This window comes from Oncorhynchus mykiss, chromosome 20 (assembly GCF_057628025.1).
Source record: "Oncorhynchus mykiss isolate SJ-2025 chromosome 20, ASM5762802v1, whole genome shotgun sequence".
Lineage (NCBI taxonomy): Eukaryota > Metazoa > Chordata > Actinopteri > Salmoniformes > Salmonidae > Oncorhynchus > Oncorhynchus mykiss.
This window is the reverse complement of record NC_143041.1, coordinates 28105498-28121674: the sequence shown is the minus strand read 5'-3', so window position 1 is coordinate 28121674 and position 16177 is coordinate 28105498. Positions and strand designations below refer to the sequence as shown.

The following is a 16177-nucleotide window of genomic DNA, read 5'->3' as shown; positions in this document are numbered from 1 at the left end:
CGCTTGAGGTTATATAGGAGAAACTTGGAGAGGGTGGGGGCCTTCAGGTTCCTTGGAGTGTATTTTGACACTAGGCTGACCAGGGCAGAACACATTGAGAGAGTGGTGGGAAACTGTAAGAAGGTGCTAGATGTGATGTGCTGTCTGATGGTGATTGAGTGGGGGGGCTGGCCGATCCTCATTGAGGAACATGTACTGTATGTTGCATTGTTCAAATCTGTAATAGACTATGGCAGTATAGCGTATGGTTTGGCAGCCAAGGACCAAGGACTTCCAAGGACATACTGGGTCAGCATTTGTAGTGCAAGAATGTGGGGTGGCAGTCAGGAAACGTATTACAGATCATCTGGCTGTATATGCAGCTGAGCTGATGGCCATACTGTTGGCCTTGCAGTGGGTGGAGGAAGTCAAGGCAGACAGAGAAGTTATTTGCTCTTATTCATGTGCAGGATTGATGAGTATGCAGTCCTTTAGCTCATGTAGCAGCCAGTTGAATAAGACTATAAATGTGATAGAAAAGCATCCAGCAGGAAAGTGTGATTCTTGCCAGGAAACCAGAGACAGTGGAGCATGTACTGATACAGTGTAGGCAGTATGAGCGGGAAGAGAGAGGCTGAGATCCAGTATGAGGGAGAAGGGTATACAGGAAATTTGTTTAAATAGTATACTGAGTAGAACGTCATTAGATACAGTATTAAATATGTTTTTTTTAACGGGGCTAGCAGGTCTCCGACCCACATTCCAGTACAGTAGGTGGCGGTAATGCACCATAACGTTGGTTGCCAATCGCTGATAAACCCCACAGAAGAAGATGGACGTGGAAATTAACAAATCACGTTTGTAGATTTACATGCGTGTCATTTCCTGATTCAGGGTCAACAAGATGGTGCCGGTGCCGTCCATGGTCTGGGCGAGCCAATGATTTGAGTGGATATTTTCCTACGAATGCCTTTTATTTCTATGACACTTCGCTAATATTGTACAAGAGCTAATGCTGGGGCATTAGATTGTTATTCGTTGTTTTTCCACTGTCAAAGAGTATTGAACAAGTGTCCATCTCTGCTGCTGCTCACACAACTGATCATGTCGGGGACAAATGTGTGGACTCGCAGTCGGGAGAGGATGAGACGGTTCCCAGAGCTGTTTGCCCAGTGTTCTGGTGAGGTGCGTAGCCACCAAACAAATTCATACTGAAAAAATATATAAAGGCAATATGCAACAATTTCTACGATTTTACTGAGTTACAGTTCATATAAGGAGAGCAGTCAATTGAAATAAATAAATTAGGCCCTAATCTATGGATTTCACATGACTGGGCAGGGGTGCAACCATGGGTGGGCCTGGGAGGGCATAAGCCCACCCACTGGGAGCCAGGTCCAGCCAATCAGAATTCGTTTTTCCCCATAAACGGCCTTTATTAGAGACATAAATACCCCTCAGTTTCATCAGTTCGCTGGTCTCAGACGATCCCGCAGTTGAAGAAGCCGGATGTGGAGATCCTGGGCTGGCGTGGTTACACGTGGTCTGCGGTTGTGGGGCCGGTTGACATACTGCCAAATCCTCTAAAACGACATTGGAGTTGGCTTATGCTAGAGAAATTAACATCACATTCTCTAGCAACAGCTCTGGTGGACATTCCTGTAGTCAGCATGGCAATTGCACGCTCCCTCAAAACATGAGACATCTGTGGCATTGTGTTGTGTGACAAAACGGCTGACTTTTTGTCCCCGGCACAAGGTGCACCTATGTAATAATAATGCCGCTTTAATCAGCTTCTTGATATGCCACACCTGTCAAATGGATGGGTTATCTTGGAAAAGGGGAAATGCTCACTAAGCGTGATGTAAGCAAATTTGTCAAAAATTGAAGCTTTTTGTGCATATGGAACATTTCTGTGATCTTTTATTTCAGCTCATAAAACATGGGACCAATACTTTACATGTTTATATTTTTGTTCAGTATAGATGGCCACTGTTTGCCATACAATATCCAAAAGCATAAAGCCAAGTTAAGTTGTCATTCTGCCAATGTGAGGACTTGTCCCAGTGTTTCTCCTACCATTGTATAACTGGGGCGGCCCACCAAGGAATTTGGCTTGTGGCCCTGGATGATGCTTTTGGGGAGGAGGCTCGTAAAATAAAAGAAGGTGGAAACACTGCCTTAAACAATAATATATCTATTGTGTTTCCGTAATCATCCTCCAACAGAAGTTTGATCTAAATACTGACTTTTGAATATCATGTCCTCAGGCTGCAGCTTATGGGAAGTGTGTGACAGCTACTACCACAGGCAGACAGGAGCTGAGAAAGGACCTGTGTGTTAAAGAGTTTGATGCTCTGAAGACTTGCATTGTTACAGCAGTGAGTGGCATATTACAGGTGTTCCATCACTTTGTATGACATTGTCTGTCTTTGATGTATAAATTCAACTGACTTGATCATCTTATTGTCTTGCAGGCCAAGAAGGGAGTGAAGTAGACCATTCCGCCCAACACATCTCTGCTGGACATATAGTGCATTCTGCTGGACATATAGTGCATTCTGCTGGACATAGGCTTTATCGTCAACATAAACAGGGGTGTATTCACTAGGAACTAAACGGACGGAAACGAGGAGGGACCTACCTGAATTTGTTCAATAGAAACGCTCAATTACATTGTAAAACGTTTGCATCTGTACTAATGACTACACCCCAGGCAGTTGACCTAATGTCCCCATTGTTCCATGAACATCATGCATTACTGAACCAGTACTACGATGGCAGGTGCTGAAATATATATTGACTAGTCCCACAAGCATAATGTTTGACCTGTTGTTGGTCACAGAGGTAATGCTAGCATGGTGTTTCAACTAGTCTTCAATAGTGCGTCAAGGTCATACCGTTTGACTATGTAATAACATGTAACCCACCACCGAAGACTTGCAGGACTGTGAATTTGTCATGTAGAAATATGCAAATTGGTGTATGGGGTTCTCTTTGGTTAATGTACACAACACACATTGACAACCAACATTTCATATTGTGACATTTTCAGAAATATGAGTCGACCCAGAATTAAAGAAGTCATGAAGACACTGTTGATGTCCTCCCTCTATGAAGTCCATTTCATTCACTGTTCCTTATGGTAGCCACAGCACTGGGCACCATTGAAGAAGTCCAAGCCACTGTTTCAAATGCTACAAGAATAGAGATGACGACTAATTGCACTTCTGTTCTGGAAATGATGCATTTACATCTCAATACAGGCATAAAGATATTCCCTTCGACCCGTTCCATTTCACCCCTAGTTAGGATAAAGGCACAAAGCAGTGGAGCCCTCACACACAGGATACGACAAAACAAAAGAACCATATTCCTTTACAGTCACAGAAGAAACACTGCTGTAGCACATGTAAGGCACAAGAACATGGAATGTAGAATCAGAGTTATGGATTCGGAACTCACACGAAAAATAAAATCATATTGGAATTGTACCGTATGTGTGTGAGAAGGATACGCATTTCTACAGCACTACATTCTTATTTTTATTCATCAAAAATATGATTCTGTTTTCAAAATCAAGAGTCAAATGATCTGGAAGGAGCACTGAAGCTAACCAATTGATCCCTATTTAAAATGTTCTTTGAACACTTTCCAAAAATATGTAGAAACCAGCACGAGGACATTTAGCGACAGTTCAGAGAACATATAGACGCTATTCACAGCACACGATAACCAACATACATTGGGCTTAACAAAACCACTACAGTAACAAAAACACCAGCACGTAATCTTTCCAGAGCCAAAATGAAAACGCCTAATCACTTAGAAGTATCAAGGGATTTAAATTGACTAAAATACAAGTCATTGGATAGATGGTACATTGCGCTCTCAAAACACAGGAAAAAAGGAAACTCTGTATGTGGTATTGCATCGCTTAACATACATTCTAGTCCAAATCTCACCCCAGAGAAAACAAAAAATAAGTTAACATTTACATACAAATCTATTTTTAATAAAGACTAGATCTATGGCAGCATTATACAGCATATTATTATAGAATAATATGTGATCATTGCTACAATATCTTTATCATCACTATTATCCTGTATCTTCTGGAATCATGGAAGGAGCACTAAAGAAAGCACTAGTATTTGGTAATAGATGCCCACAGACTAAGGTCACATGAAGACGCTGCCCAATTCAGATCAGATCTTTTGCCAATAATTGTGAAAAAGATCAGAATTGGGTTGCCTGTGTAAACGCAGCCAGAATGTTCCCTATCACATCAATGCATCTCACACACTCACACTCCTCCTGTACATGTCAGGTATTGTGAAGGCAGGTGGTAAGGCAATAGAGTGTGATCCACGGTACATGACTGTGTGGGGGAGAGAAAGAGTGTGTGTATGCGTTGTGATTAGTATGAAGATGTGTACAAGGTTAGCGCAGTCTGACCCAGTGTGTGTGTGCACAGTCTGACCCACTATGTGAGAGTGTTTGTTTAAATATAGGGATTCGCACAGTCCAACCCAACGGTCCATGAGTGTATGTTATACCGTATTCATGTGCGTGTATGCCGTTACCCAGTCCCTGTTACTCGTCTCTCTCAAGCTCAGAGGTCTGTTTAATCTGGCGTGTGTGTACCAGTGCTCCCCCCAAGGCTGCATGGAGATCTGACCCCCCCATGTCCAAGAAGGGCTCCAGCTCACCCTCCCTGGACTCCCCTGCCCCTCCAGCACCTCCTACCCCCAGGGCTCTCCTTCTCCTCCTCAGGTCCATGTCTCCTTGGTCCCTGGCCTTCTCCTTCTCGTGGATCACCTGGGGCTGGGCTTCCAGAAAGTCCCTGGAGTCTGACTGGACGGCTGCCCTCTCCTTCAGGTCCCGTCCACTCTTCTTCACAGCCTCTAGTTCTCCTGGTTCGACAGGTCCTGGCCCAGCTACAGCCAGAGCCTGTTCCTCCCCTCTTCCTCCCCTCTTCGCTCTCTCCATCACCTCTCTCTCAGTCTTTTCCTTCTCCCACTGGATCCTCTCTTGCTCTGCTTTCTCCTTATCCACCTTCTCCCTCTCTGCTCGCTCCTTTCCCAGCCTCTCTTTCTCCGCTCTCTCCTTCTTTACTTGGTCTTTTTCCATCTCCTGCTCTCTCACCAGTTTCCCTCTCCTCTCCCTCTCTAACCGTTCCTTCTCCACTCTCGCCTGCACCTCTCTATTGATCCTCTCCTCCTCCAGTGTCTCTTTCTCCATCCTCTCCTTGTCCTTGTCTACTACTGCCTCTACCGATCCTTTCCCTGGCCCGTCCTCAGCTTTAGCAGGTGGTGGTTGCTCCTTTCTGTGTTTGGGCTGGTCTGGTTCTACCTTCACCCCCTCTGCCACCTTCTGACCCAGCGGTACCCCTCTAGCTCCCAGCTCCCTCTCCTTAGGGGCCTCCAACGCTGCCCCTGCCACAATCGTCTGTTTAGGGACTTCCTGGACTACTTCCTTGGGGATCACGGGGAGAACCACTTTGACGACCTGCTCTTCTGCACTCTTCTCCACAGGGAGGACCTCATTCTGGGGCTGGACGTGAGGCTCGGCCTGTAGAGCTTCTGCTCCTTTGGGCTCCTTGGCATCTGAGGCCAGGGCAGGGCCATCTTGATCTGGGTCTTTGAGCTTGGATGCTCCCCCCTCCTCCTGTACTCCCTTCTCTGCATCAGCCTCTGGAGCTCCATCTAATGTAACACAAGATACAAAGATCATTATTTACTTTGCCTTTAACTGACCTTACATTTCAATTACTCATACTCAGCACTTAGACATGCATCAGAATATAAACTTAGAGCATGTACGAGAGTGCACACACGGAGTGTGTGTGTGTGTGTGTGTTTACACACCTGTCTTTTTGGGGTGCATCTCCTGGTGTTGTTCCTGTATGACAGCCAGTAGTTTCTCCTGCTGGTCCAACAGTCTCTTCTGCTGCTCCTGCTGCTCCTTTATAACCTGCAGCAGAACGGCATGGTCCAACTGACCCTCTACATGGGGGGAGACAGGGTTAGAACATACCAAAACACACACAGGGGGAGTCAATTACAAGTTCATAAATCATACAGTGCATTCAGAAAGTATTCAGACAACTTCCATTTTTCCATATTTTGTGATGTTACAGCCTTATTATAAAATGTATTAAATCATCAATCATCCTCATCGGCAGACTCAACAGCCTTGGTTTCTCAAATGATTGCCTCGCCTGGTTCACCAACTACTTCTCAGATAGAGTTCAGTGTGTCAAATCGGAGGGCCTGTTGTCCGGGCCTCTGGCAGTCTCTATGGGGGTGCCATAGGGTTCAATTCTTGGACCGACTATCTTCTCTGTATACATCAATGATGTCGCTCTTGCTGCTGGTGAGTCTCTGATCCACCTCTACGCAGACGACACCATTCTGTATACTTCTGGCCCCTCTTTGGACACTGTTAACAACCCTCCAGACGAGCTTCAATGCCATACAACTCTCCTTCCGTGGCCTCCAATTGCTCTTAAATACAAGTCAAACTAAATGCATGCTCTTCAACCGATCACTGCCCCCACCTGCCCGCCCGTCCAGCATCACTACTCTGAACGGTTCTGACTTAGAATACATGGACAACTACAAATACCTAGGTGTCTGGTTAGACTGTAAACTCTCCTTCCAGACCCACATCAAACATCTCCAATCCAAAGTTAAATCAAGAATTGGCTTCCTATTTCGCAACAAAGCATCATTCACTCATGCTGCCAAACATACCCTCGTAAAACTGACCATCCTACCGATCCTCGACTTCGGCGATGTCATTTACAAAATAGCTTCCAATACCCTACTCAACAAATTGGATGCAGTCTATCACAGTGCCATCCGTTTTGTCACCAAAGCCCCATATACTACCCACCATTGCGACCTGTACGCTCTCGTTGGCTGGCCCTCGCTTTACACTCGTCGCCAAACCCACAGGCTCCATGTCATCTACAAGACCCTGCTAGGTAAAGTCCCCCGCTTATCTCAGCTCGCTGGTCACCATAGCGTCACCCACCTGTAGCACGCGCTCCAGCAGGTATATCTCTGGTCACCCCCAAAACCAATTATTTCTTTGGCCGCCTCTCCTTCCAGTTCTCTGCTGCCAATGACTGGAACGAACTACAAAAATCTCTGAAACTGGAAGCACTTATCTCCCTCACTAGCTTTAAGCACCAGCTGTCAGTGCAGATTACTGCACCTGTACATAGCCCATCTACAGTATAATTTAGCCCAGGCAACTACCTCTTTCCCTACTGTATTTATTTTATTTATTCATTCATTCATTCATTCATTTATTTTGCTCCTTTGCACCCCATTATTTTTATTTCTACTTTGCACATTCTTCCACTGCAAATCTACCATTCCAGTGTTTTACTTGCTATATTGTATTTACTTTGCCACCATGGCCTTTTTTTGCCTTTACCTCCCTTATCTCACCTCATTTGCTCACATCGTATATAGACTTTTTTCTACTGTATTATTGACTGTATGTTTGTTTTACTCCATGTGTAACTCTGTTGTATGTGTCGAACTGCTTTGCTTTATCTTGGCCAGGTCGCAATTGTAAATGAGAACTTGTTCTCAACTTGCCTACCTGGTTAGATAAAGGTGAAATAAATCAATCTCCATACAATACCCCATAATGACAAAGCAAATATCTTTAATAAACATTTTTTTCAAATGTATTAAAAATAAACTATTCAGACCCTTTGCTATGAGACTCGAAATTGAGCTCAGATGCATCCGGTTTCCATTGATCATCCTTGAGATGTTTCTACAATTTGATTGGAGTCAAACTGTGATAAATTCAATTGATTGGACATGATTTGGAAAGTCCCAGTTGACAGTGCATGTCAGAGCAAAAACCAAGCCATTATGTTGAAGGAATTGTCCGTAGAGCTCCTTGACCGGATTGTGTCGAGGCACACATCTGGGGAAGACGACAAAAATAATGTCTGCAGCATTGAAGGTCCCCAAGAACACAGTGGCCTCCATCATTCTTAAAAATTGAGGAAATTTGGAACCACCAAAATTCTTCCTAGAGCTGGCCGCCCAGCCAAACTGAGCAATCGGGGGGCCGTGGTCAGGGAGGTGACCAAGAACCCGATGGTCACTCTGACAGAGCTCTAGAGTTCCTCTGTGGAGATGGGAGAACCTTCCAGAAGGACAACCATCTCTGCAGCACTCCACCAATCAGACCTTTACGGTAGAGTGGCCAGACGGAAGCCACTCAGTAAAAGGCACATGACAGTCCACTTGAAGTTTGACAAAAGGCACCTAAAGACTCAGACCATGAGAAACAAGATTCTCTGGTCTGATGAAACCAAGATTGAATTCTTTGGCATGAATGCAAAGCGTCACGTCTGGAGGAAACCTGGCACCATTCCTCAGGTGAAGCATGGTGGTGGTGGCAGCATCATGCTGTGGGGATGTTTTTCAACAGCAGGGACTGGGAGACTAGTCAGGATCGAGGGAAAGATGAAATTAGCAAAGTACAGAGAGATCCTTGATGAAAACCTGCTCCAGAGCACTCAGCACCTCAGACTGGGGCGAAGGTTCACCTTCTAACAGGACAACAACCCTAAGCACACAGCCAAGACAACGCAGGAGTGGCTTCGGGACAAGTCTCTGAGCCCAGGAAATAGATAGAAATAGATGTGCAGCAACGCTCCCCATCCAACCTGACAGAGCTTGAGAGGATCTGCAGAGAAGAATGGGAGAAACTCCCCAAATACAGGTATGCTAAGCTTGTAGCGTCATGCCAAGAAGACTCAAGACTGTAATCGCTGCCAAAGGTGCGTCAACAAAGTACTGAATAAAGGGTCTGAATACTTATGTAAATGTGATCAGTTTTTTAAAAATTATTTGCCAAAAATTTTGCCAAACCTGTTTTTGCTTTCTTATTATGGGGTACTGTGTGTAGATAAATGAAGAAAAATAAACAATTGAATACATTTTAGAAGGCTGTAATAAAAAATGTTCAAAAAGTCAAGGGGTCTGAATACTTTCCGAATGCACTGTATATTGAGCAGTATTGGTATCTACATCGGAGGGAGAAGGAGCATTCGATTTATCCAAACAAACAGCATAGGGATGTGTTTATGGGTGGGGGGCTGGAGGAGGGATAACTCAGTCAAACTAATGTAGGGTATGGTTGCTACAAACAAGATGTGAGCAGTTTAGGCAAGGTGGGGGGATACTGTGTGAGAGGGCGTGAGGTGGGTTAGGACTTGGGGATTATGGCCATGTGGGTTGGGGGGGGCAGAACTAGAAAATATTACTAAACTGGATACTACGCTCTCATCTCCAGACTTCATTAGTTGATTGAATGACTAGATGTGAATACAGTAGGAGAGAGAGGAGTTCATACCTGCAACCATCTTTTTTATCACTGTGACAGGAGCCCGGCAGAGGAAAAGAAAAGGAGCGAGAAAGAGAGAAAAGAAAGAGTGAGTCAGCAGAGAGAAACCAAAAATGTGCTGCGGAGTGTCCTGAGTGAATCAAGCCAAAGAGCGAGAAAGTAACGAGAGAATCCACTCTTCAAAAACAACCAGGCAAAAGCTTGTTGCCAAAGACACACTTGAGATGGAAAGCGAGAATAGAGAGATAGACAGAGAGAGAAGCAGTCAGACAAAGAGGCGGTACAAGTCAGAGAGAGAAAGAATACAGACAAAGCATGGAATGGGACAACTGAAGTGGGAGGTTTACATACACTTAGGTTGGAGTCATTACAACTCGTTTTTCAACCACTCCACAAACTTCTTGTTAACAAACTATAGTTTTGGCAAGTCGGTTAAGACATCTACTTTGTGCATGACAGGAGTAATTTTTTTACAACAGATTATTTCACTGTATCACTATTCCAGTGGGTCAGAAGATTACATACACTAAGTTGACTGTGCCTTCAAACAGCTTGGAAAATTCCAGAAAATGTCATGGCTTTAGAAGCTTCGGATAGGCTAATTGACATAATTTGAGTCAATTGGAGGTGTACCTGTGGATGTATTTCAAGGCCTACCTTCAAACTCAGGGCCTCTTTGCTTGACATCGTGGGAAAATCAAAAGAAATCAGCCAAGACCTAAGAAAAAAAATGGTAGACCTCCACAAGTCTGGTTCATCCTTGGGAGTGATTTCCAAACGCCTGAAGGTGCCACGTTCATCTGTACAAACAATAGTACGCAAGTATAAACACCATGGGACCACGCAGCCGTCATACCGCTCAGGAAGGAGATGCGTTCTGTCTCCTAGAGATTAATGTACTTTGGTGCAAAGACTGCAACTCAATCCCAGAACAGCAGCGAAGGACCTTGTGAAGATGCTGGAGGAAACAGGTACAAAAGTATCTATATATCCACAGTAAAATTAGTTCTATATCGACATAATCTGAAAGGCCGCTCAGCAAGGAAGAAGCCACTGCTCCAAAACCGCCATAAAAAGCCAGACTATGGTTTGAAACTGCACATGGGGACAAAGATTGTACTTTTTGGAGAAATGTCCTCTGGTCTGATGAAACAAAAATAGAACTGTTTGGCCATAATGACCATTGTTATGTTTGGAGGAAAAGGGGGAGGCTTGCAAGCCAAAGAACACCATCATGTTGTGGGGGTGCTTTGCTGCAGGAGGGACTTGTGCACTTCACAAAATAGATGGCATCATGAGCAGGGAAAATTAGGTGGATACATTGAAGCAACATATGAAGACATCAGTCAGGAAGTTAAAGCTTGGTCGCAAATGGGTCTTCCAAATGGACAATGACCCCAAGCATACTCCAATGTTGTGGCAAAATGGCTTAAGGACAACAAAGTCAAGGTATTGAAGGGGCCATCAGAAAGCCCTGACCTCAATCCCATAGAAAATTTGTGGGCAGAACTGAAAAAGCCTGTGCGAGCAAGTAGGCCTACAAACCTGACTCAGTTACACCAGCTCTGTCAGGAGGAATGGGCCAAAATTCACCCAACCTATTGTGGGAGGCTTGTGGAAGGTTACCCGAAATGTTTGTCCCAAGTTAAACAATTTAAAGGCAATGCTACCAAATACTAATTGAGTGTATGTAAACCTCTGACCCACTGGAAATATGATGAAAGAAATAAAAGCTGAAATAAATCTCTCTCTACTATTATTTCACAATGTTAAAACAAAGTGGTGATTCTAACTGACCTAAAAACAGGGCATTTTTAGGATTAAATGTCAGGAATTGTGAAAAACTGAGTTTAAATATATTTGGTTAAGGTGTATGTAAACTTCCGACTTCACTGTATATCCACTATAACAAGAATTTATTAAAAAATCCATCCATTCTGCCAGTCTATGAGCTGCTAACCCTGGTCCTTGGTCTGTACTTCAATTCTTTACTCCTTCTTACTCTTCCACTTACCATCCATTTTGTCCTCTGCTCCTCCCTCCCTCTCTTCCTTTGCTTCTGGAGCAGCAGCCACCTCCGCTGCCCCAGGAACCACTGCCACAGGAACTGGGGCCGCCGGCTCACCTAAACCAGTGTCAAAGGTCGGGTGACGTCAAACATCTACTGCCAATCAAATCCCTGAGCATCTGAGTTGATTGAATGTTCTGGATAAAGAACAGTCATACGCACGTTTCCCAGCAGCATCTGGGGCTTTGGCCAAATCCTCAACCAGCGCCTGCTCAGCCACCATATCCTTCACAGCAAGCACCTCTTTCACTGGGCCAAGTTTCTCCACTTCCTTTAGGGGCAGGACTTCTTGTTTCTTCCCCACCCCCGGGTCAGGCTTCTCCAGCACCTCATTGAACTGAGCCTCGGCCTCTTCCACTTCCTCCTTTTTCACCACCATTTCCTTCTTCTCTCCTCCCTCAGACTGCCCCTCTTCTCCTCCAGCTGCAGGTTGGTTCTTCTCCTCCTCCAGCTCGGCGTCGTTCTTCCTCTTCTCTATCTGGACCTCATCGTGAGGGATGGGCGGCTCGTGCCGATGGGCCTCCCCATCAGGTACCGCCACACCTGAAGGGAGGGAGGAGGGACACACACACACACACAGGTATAACACATGGGTTTTCATGTGTTGCTGTAAATAGTATTCCTGACTTTTCTTTTAAACCTAGCACTTATAGATTATTGGTTTTCTTATATGTTGCAGTCTAGTGGATTTTGCTTGGTTCTAACAGGTTCTCCTAGGTTCTGAAACTCTCTCCCTAGTTCTGAAAGGTTCCCCCTAGTTCCATACCTGCGTCGGGGCGGTCCAGCTGTACCTCCTCCTTCTTTTTCATGTCTGCTACTGCTTGTTCAGGTCCTTTGATCTGGGGGGCCTCAGCCTGTTCCTGCTGTCTCTCCACTGGACGGTCTGGCTCTACTGCAGCTGGGGCATTAGGCCTCTCCGCCAACACAGGCTTCACCTCAGGCTGTTTCACTGCCACTGGCTTTTCTACTGCTGGGAGGGAGAGGGAGGGAGAGAAATGAGAGCGAGACAAGAGAGAGAGAGAGAATGCAGTGCATTCGGAAAGTATTCAGACCCCTTGACTTTTTCCACATTTTGTTACGTTATTTTATAAATTTTATTCTAAAATGGATAAAATCGTTTTTTCCCCTCAATCTACACACAATATCCCATAAAAGACAAAGCAAAAACACCTTTGGCAGCAACTACAGCCTCAAGTCTTCTTGGGTATGATGCTACAAGTTTGGGACACCTGTATTTGGGGAGTTTCTCCCATTCTTCTCTGCAGATCAAATCAAATTGTATTTGTCACATAGACATGGTTAGCAGATGTTAATGCGAGTGTAGCGAAATGCTTGTGCTTCTAGTTCCGACAATGCAGTAATAACCAACGAGTAATCTAACAATTTCACCACAGCTACCTTATACACAAGTGTAAAGGGATGAAAAATATGTACATAAAGATATGAATGAGTGATGGTACAGAACGGCATAGGCAAGATGCAGTAGATGGTATTGAGTACAGTATATACATATGAGATTATAATAAGTGGCATAGTTTAAAGTGGCTTGATACATGTATTACATAAAGATGGCATAGTAAGTGGCATAGTTTAAAGTGGCTTGATACATGTATTACATAAAGATGGCAAGATGCAGTAGGTGGTATAGAGTACAGTATATACATGAGATGAGTAATGTAGGGTATGTAAACATTATATTAAGTGGCATTGTTTAAAGTGGCTAGTGATACATTTTTTACATGTATGGCAGCAGCCACTCAATGTTAGTGGTGGCTGTTTAACAGTCTGATGGCCTTGAGATATAAGCTGTTTTTCAGTCTCTCGGTCCCTGCTTTGATGCACCTGTACTGACCTCCCCTTCTGGATGATAGCGGGGTGAACAGGCAGTTAAAACGTTCTATCCTCTCCACTACTGTCCCGTCGATGTGGATAGGGGGGTGCTCCCTCTGCTGTTTCCTGAAGTCCACGATCATCTCCTTTGTTTTGTTGACGTTGAGTGTGAGGTTATTTTCCTGACACCACACTCCGAGGGCCCTCCCCTCCTCCCTGTAGGCCGTCTCGTTGTTGTTGGTAATCAAGCCTACCACTGTAGTGTCGTCTGCAAACTTGATGATTGAGTTGGAGGCGTGCATGGCCACGCAGTCGTGGGTGAACTGGGAGTACAGGAGAGGGCTCAGAACGCACCCTTGTGGGGCCCCAGTGTTGAGGATCAGCGGGGGGGGGAGATGTTGTTACCTACCCTCACCACTTAGGGGCGACCCGTCCAGTACCCAGTTGCACAGGGCGGGGTCAAGACCCAGGGTCTCGAGCTTGATGACGAGTTTGGAGGGTACTAGGTGTGAAATGCTGAGCTGTAGTCGATGAACAGCATTCTCACATAGTTATTCCTCTTGTCCAGATGGGTTTGTGCAGTGTGGTTGCGATTGCGTCGTCTGTGGACCTATTGGGGCGGTAAGCAAATTGGAGTGGGTCTAGGGTGGAGGTGATATGGTCCTTGACTAGTCTCTCAAAGCACTTCATGATGACAGAAGTGAGTGCTCAGTTACCATCGCTTTCTTGGGAACAGCAGAATGGGATAAGGATTGATTGAATATGTCAGAACCTCTCTAGCTCTGTCGGGTTGGATGGGGAAAGTCGATGCACAGCTATTTCCAGGTCTCTCCAGAGATGTTAGATCGGGTTCAAGTTCGGGCTCTGGCTGGGCCACTCAAGGACATTCAGAGACTTGTCCCGAAGCCACGCCTGCATTGTTTTGGCTGTGTGCGGAGGGTCGTTGTCCTGTTGGAAGGTGAACATTCGCCCCATTCTGAGGTCCCTGAGCACTCTGGAGCAGGTTTTCATCAAGGATCTCTCTGTACTGTGCTCCGTTCAACTTTCCCTTACTAGTCTCCTAACCCTGCTGTTGAAAAACATCCCCACAGCATGATGCTGCCACAACCATGCTTCACCATAGGGATGGTGCCAGGTTTCCTCCAGATGTGACACTTGGCATTCAGGCCAAAGAGTTCAATCTTGGTTTCATCTGAACAGAGAATCTTGTTTCTCATGGTCTAAGAGTCCATTAGGTGCTTTTTGGTGGGCTGTCATGTACCTTTTACTGAGGAGTGGCTACCGTCTGGCCACTCTACCATAAAGGTCTGATTAGTGGAGTGCTGCAGAGATAGAAAAACCTTCCAGAAGGAATACCATCTCCACAGAGGAACTCTGGAGCCCTGTCAGAATGACCATCGGATTCTTGGTCACCTCCCTGACCAAGGCCCTTCTGGCCCAATTGCTCAGTATTGTCAGGTGGCCAGCTCTAGGAAGAGTCTTGGTGGTTCCAAACTTCCTCCATTTAAGAATTATGGAGGCCACTGTGTTCTTGGGGACCTTCAATGCTACAGATGTTTTTTGGTACCCTTCCCCAGATCTGTGCCTCGACACAATCCTGTCACGGAGCTCTACGGACAATTCCTTCAACCTCATGGCTTGGTTTTTGCTCTGACATTGTCAACTGTGGGACTTTCCAAATCATGACCAATCAATTGAATTTGTGTGGGAACTCCTTCAAGACTGTTGGAAAAGCATTTCTCATGAAACTGGTTGAGCGAATGCCAAGAGTGTGCAAAGCTGTCATCAAGGCAACGGGTGGCTACTTTGAAGAATCTAAAATATATTTGGATTTGTTTAACACTTTTTTGGTTACTACATATGTGTTATGTCATAGTTTTGATGTCTTCACTATTATTCTACAATGTAGAAAATAGTTTTTAAAAATGTTTAAAAAAACCTTCAATGAGTAGGTGTGTCCAAACTTGACTGGTACTGTATGTAAATAAGGTATCTTTTTTTTAAATCAATTTGCAAAAATGTCTAAAAACCTGTTTTCGCTTAGTAAATATGGGGTATTGTGTGTAGATTGATGAAAATTTTTATTTAATCCATTTTAGAATAATGCTGTAACGTACCAAAATGTGGAAAAAGTCAAGGGGTCTGAATACTTTCCTTAACGCACTGTATATACCAATATGTGTGAGTGTGAGATCCACTAGATGGCAGCAGAGATCTAAACTATAAAGAGATGCAACACTAATGCAATAAATACAATACCTGCTACAGTACAGTCTAAGAGAGAATCAGGAGAGAAAATGACGAGGGTACAGAGAGAGAGACCCATGCTTCTGTTCTACTGGCCTCACTAATCTGCAATAAACAGGAAACAGGTGTGGAAGGAAGTGGGCGACTATCAGTCAGAGGGAGAGAGCGAGATAAAGAGTGATAGAAAGAGGAAAACGGAAGGCAGAGGATGAGGCTGTGTGAACTGTCCTCGCTCCTATGTGTGGAGCTCTTTCTAATTTTTACGATCCCCCTCTTCTCCTCCTACCAAAACCCCTCAAGCCCCTAACCCCAGCCCTCCTGTCTCACTCATCTCTCCCCTCATTTCCTCTGTCTGTATCTCTCAACCCCTCCCTCCATGCCACCTCCATCTGATACCACTGTTACAGGAAAGAGCTAGCAGGCATTTCAGCTGCCCAGGAAAGGGGGAAGAGGAGAGGGAGTAGGTGAGAAGGAAAGGGGGAGAGAGTGGGGGGATAAGGGGAAGATGAGAAACTGGAGTTTGAAGGGCATCATTCTGGCTCCATCAATGTCAAACCCTGCTTCTCTTCGATATTATCAAGTGGTTATCCTCTACCCCCGTCTGTCAGTCTGTCTAGCTGTCTGTCAGTCAAAAACACAATATATTCCCCCATTTATCTGCGGTTC

At 45.0% G+C, this 16177-nt stretch overlaps 2 protein-coding genes across 13 annotated transcripts in view; one reads left to right on the top strand and one right to left on the bottom strand.

The window, feature by feature from the left end:
- The first annotated feature begins 804 nt into the window (after positions 1-804).
- Positions 805-3074, top strand: LOC110499223 (NADH dehydrogenase [ubiquinone] 1 alpha subcomplex assembly factor 8). Its single transcript, XM_021576217.3, has 3 exons — positions 805-1164; positions 2250-2360; positions 2457-3074. Exons 1-3 carry the CDS (start codon positions 1084-1086, stop codon positions 2475-2477), a joined length of 213 nt encoding a protein of 70 aa, XP_021431892.1. The 5' UTR covers positions 805-1083; the 3' UTR covers positions 2478-3074.
- Positions 3075-3511: 437 nt separating this feature from the next.
- LOC110499205 (putative sodium-coupled neutral amino acid transporter 10) overlaps positions 3512-16177 on the bottom strand; it is a 30504-nt gene continuing 17838 nt past the window's right edge. For 4 of the 12 annotated variants that reach the window (XM_090212818.1, XM_090212819.1, XM_090212823.1 and 1 more), the window contains 5 exons: positions 12201-12401; positions 11597-11977; positions 11381-11491; positions 5850-5987; positions 3512-5687 (listed from right to left, as the gene is read on the bottom strand). In XM_090212818.1, coding sequence (XP_090068944.1) covers positions 4576-5687; positions 5850-5987; positions 11381-11491; positions 11597-11977; positions 12201-12401 — 1943 coding nt within the window. In that variant the 3' untranslated portion in view covers positions 3512-4575. Of the gene's footprint in view, positions 5688-5849; positions 5988-9375; positions 9397-11380; positions 11492-11596; positions 11978-12200; positions 12405-16177 lie in introns of all 12 variants that reach the window. The other 8 variants (XM_090212814.1, XM_090212821.1, XM_021576179.3 and 5 more) reach the window with 3 other exon arrangements.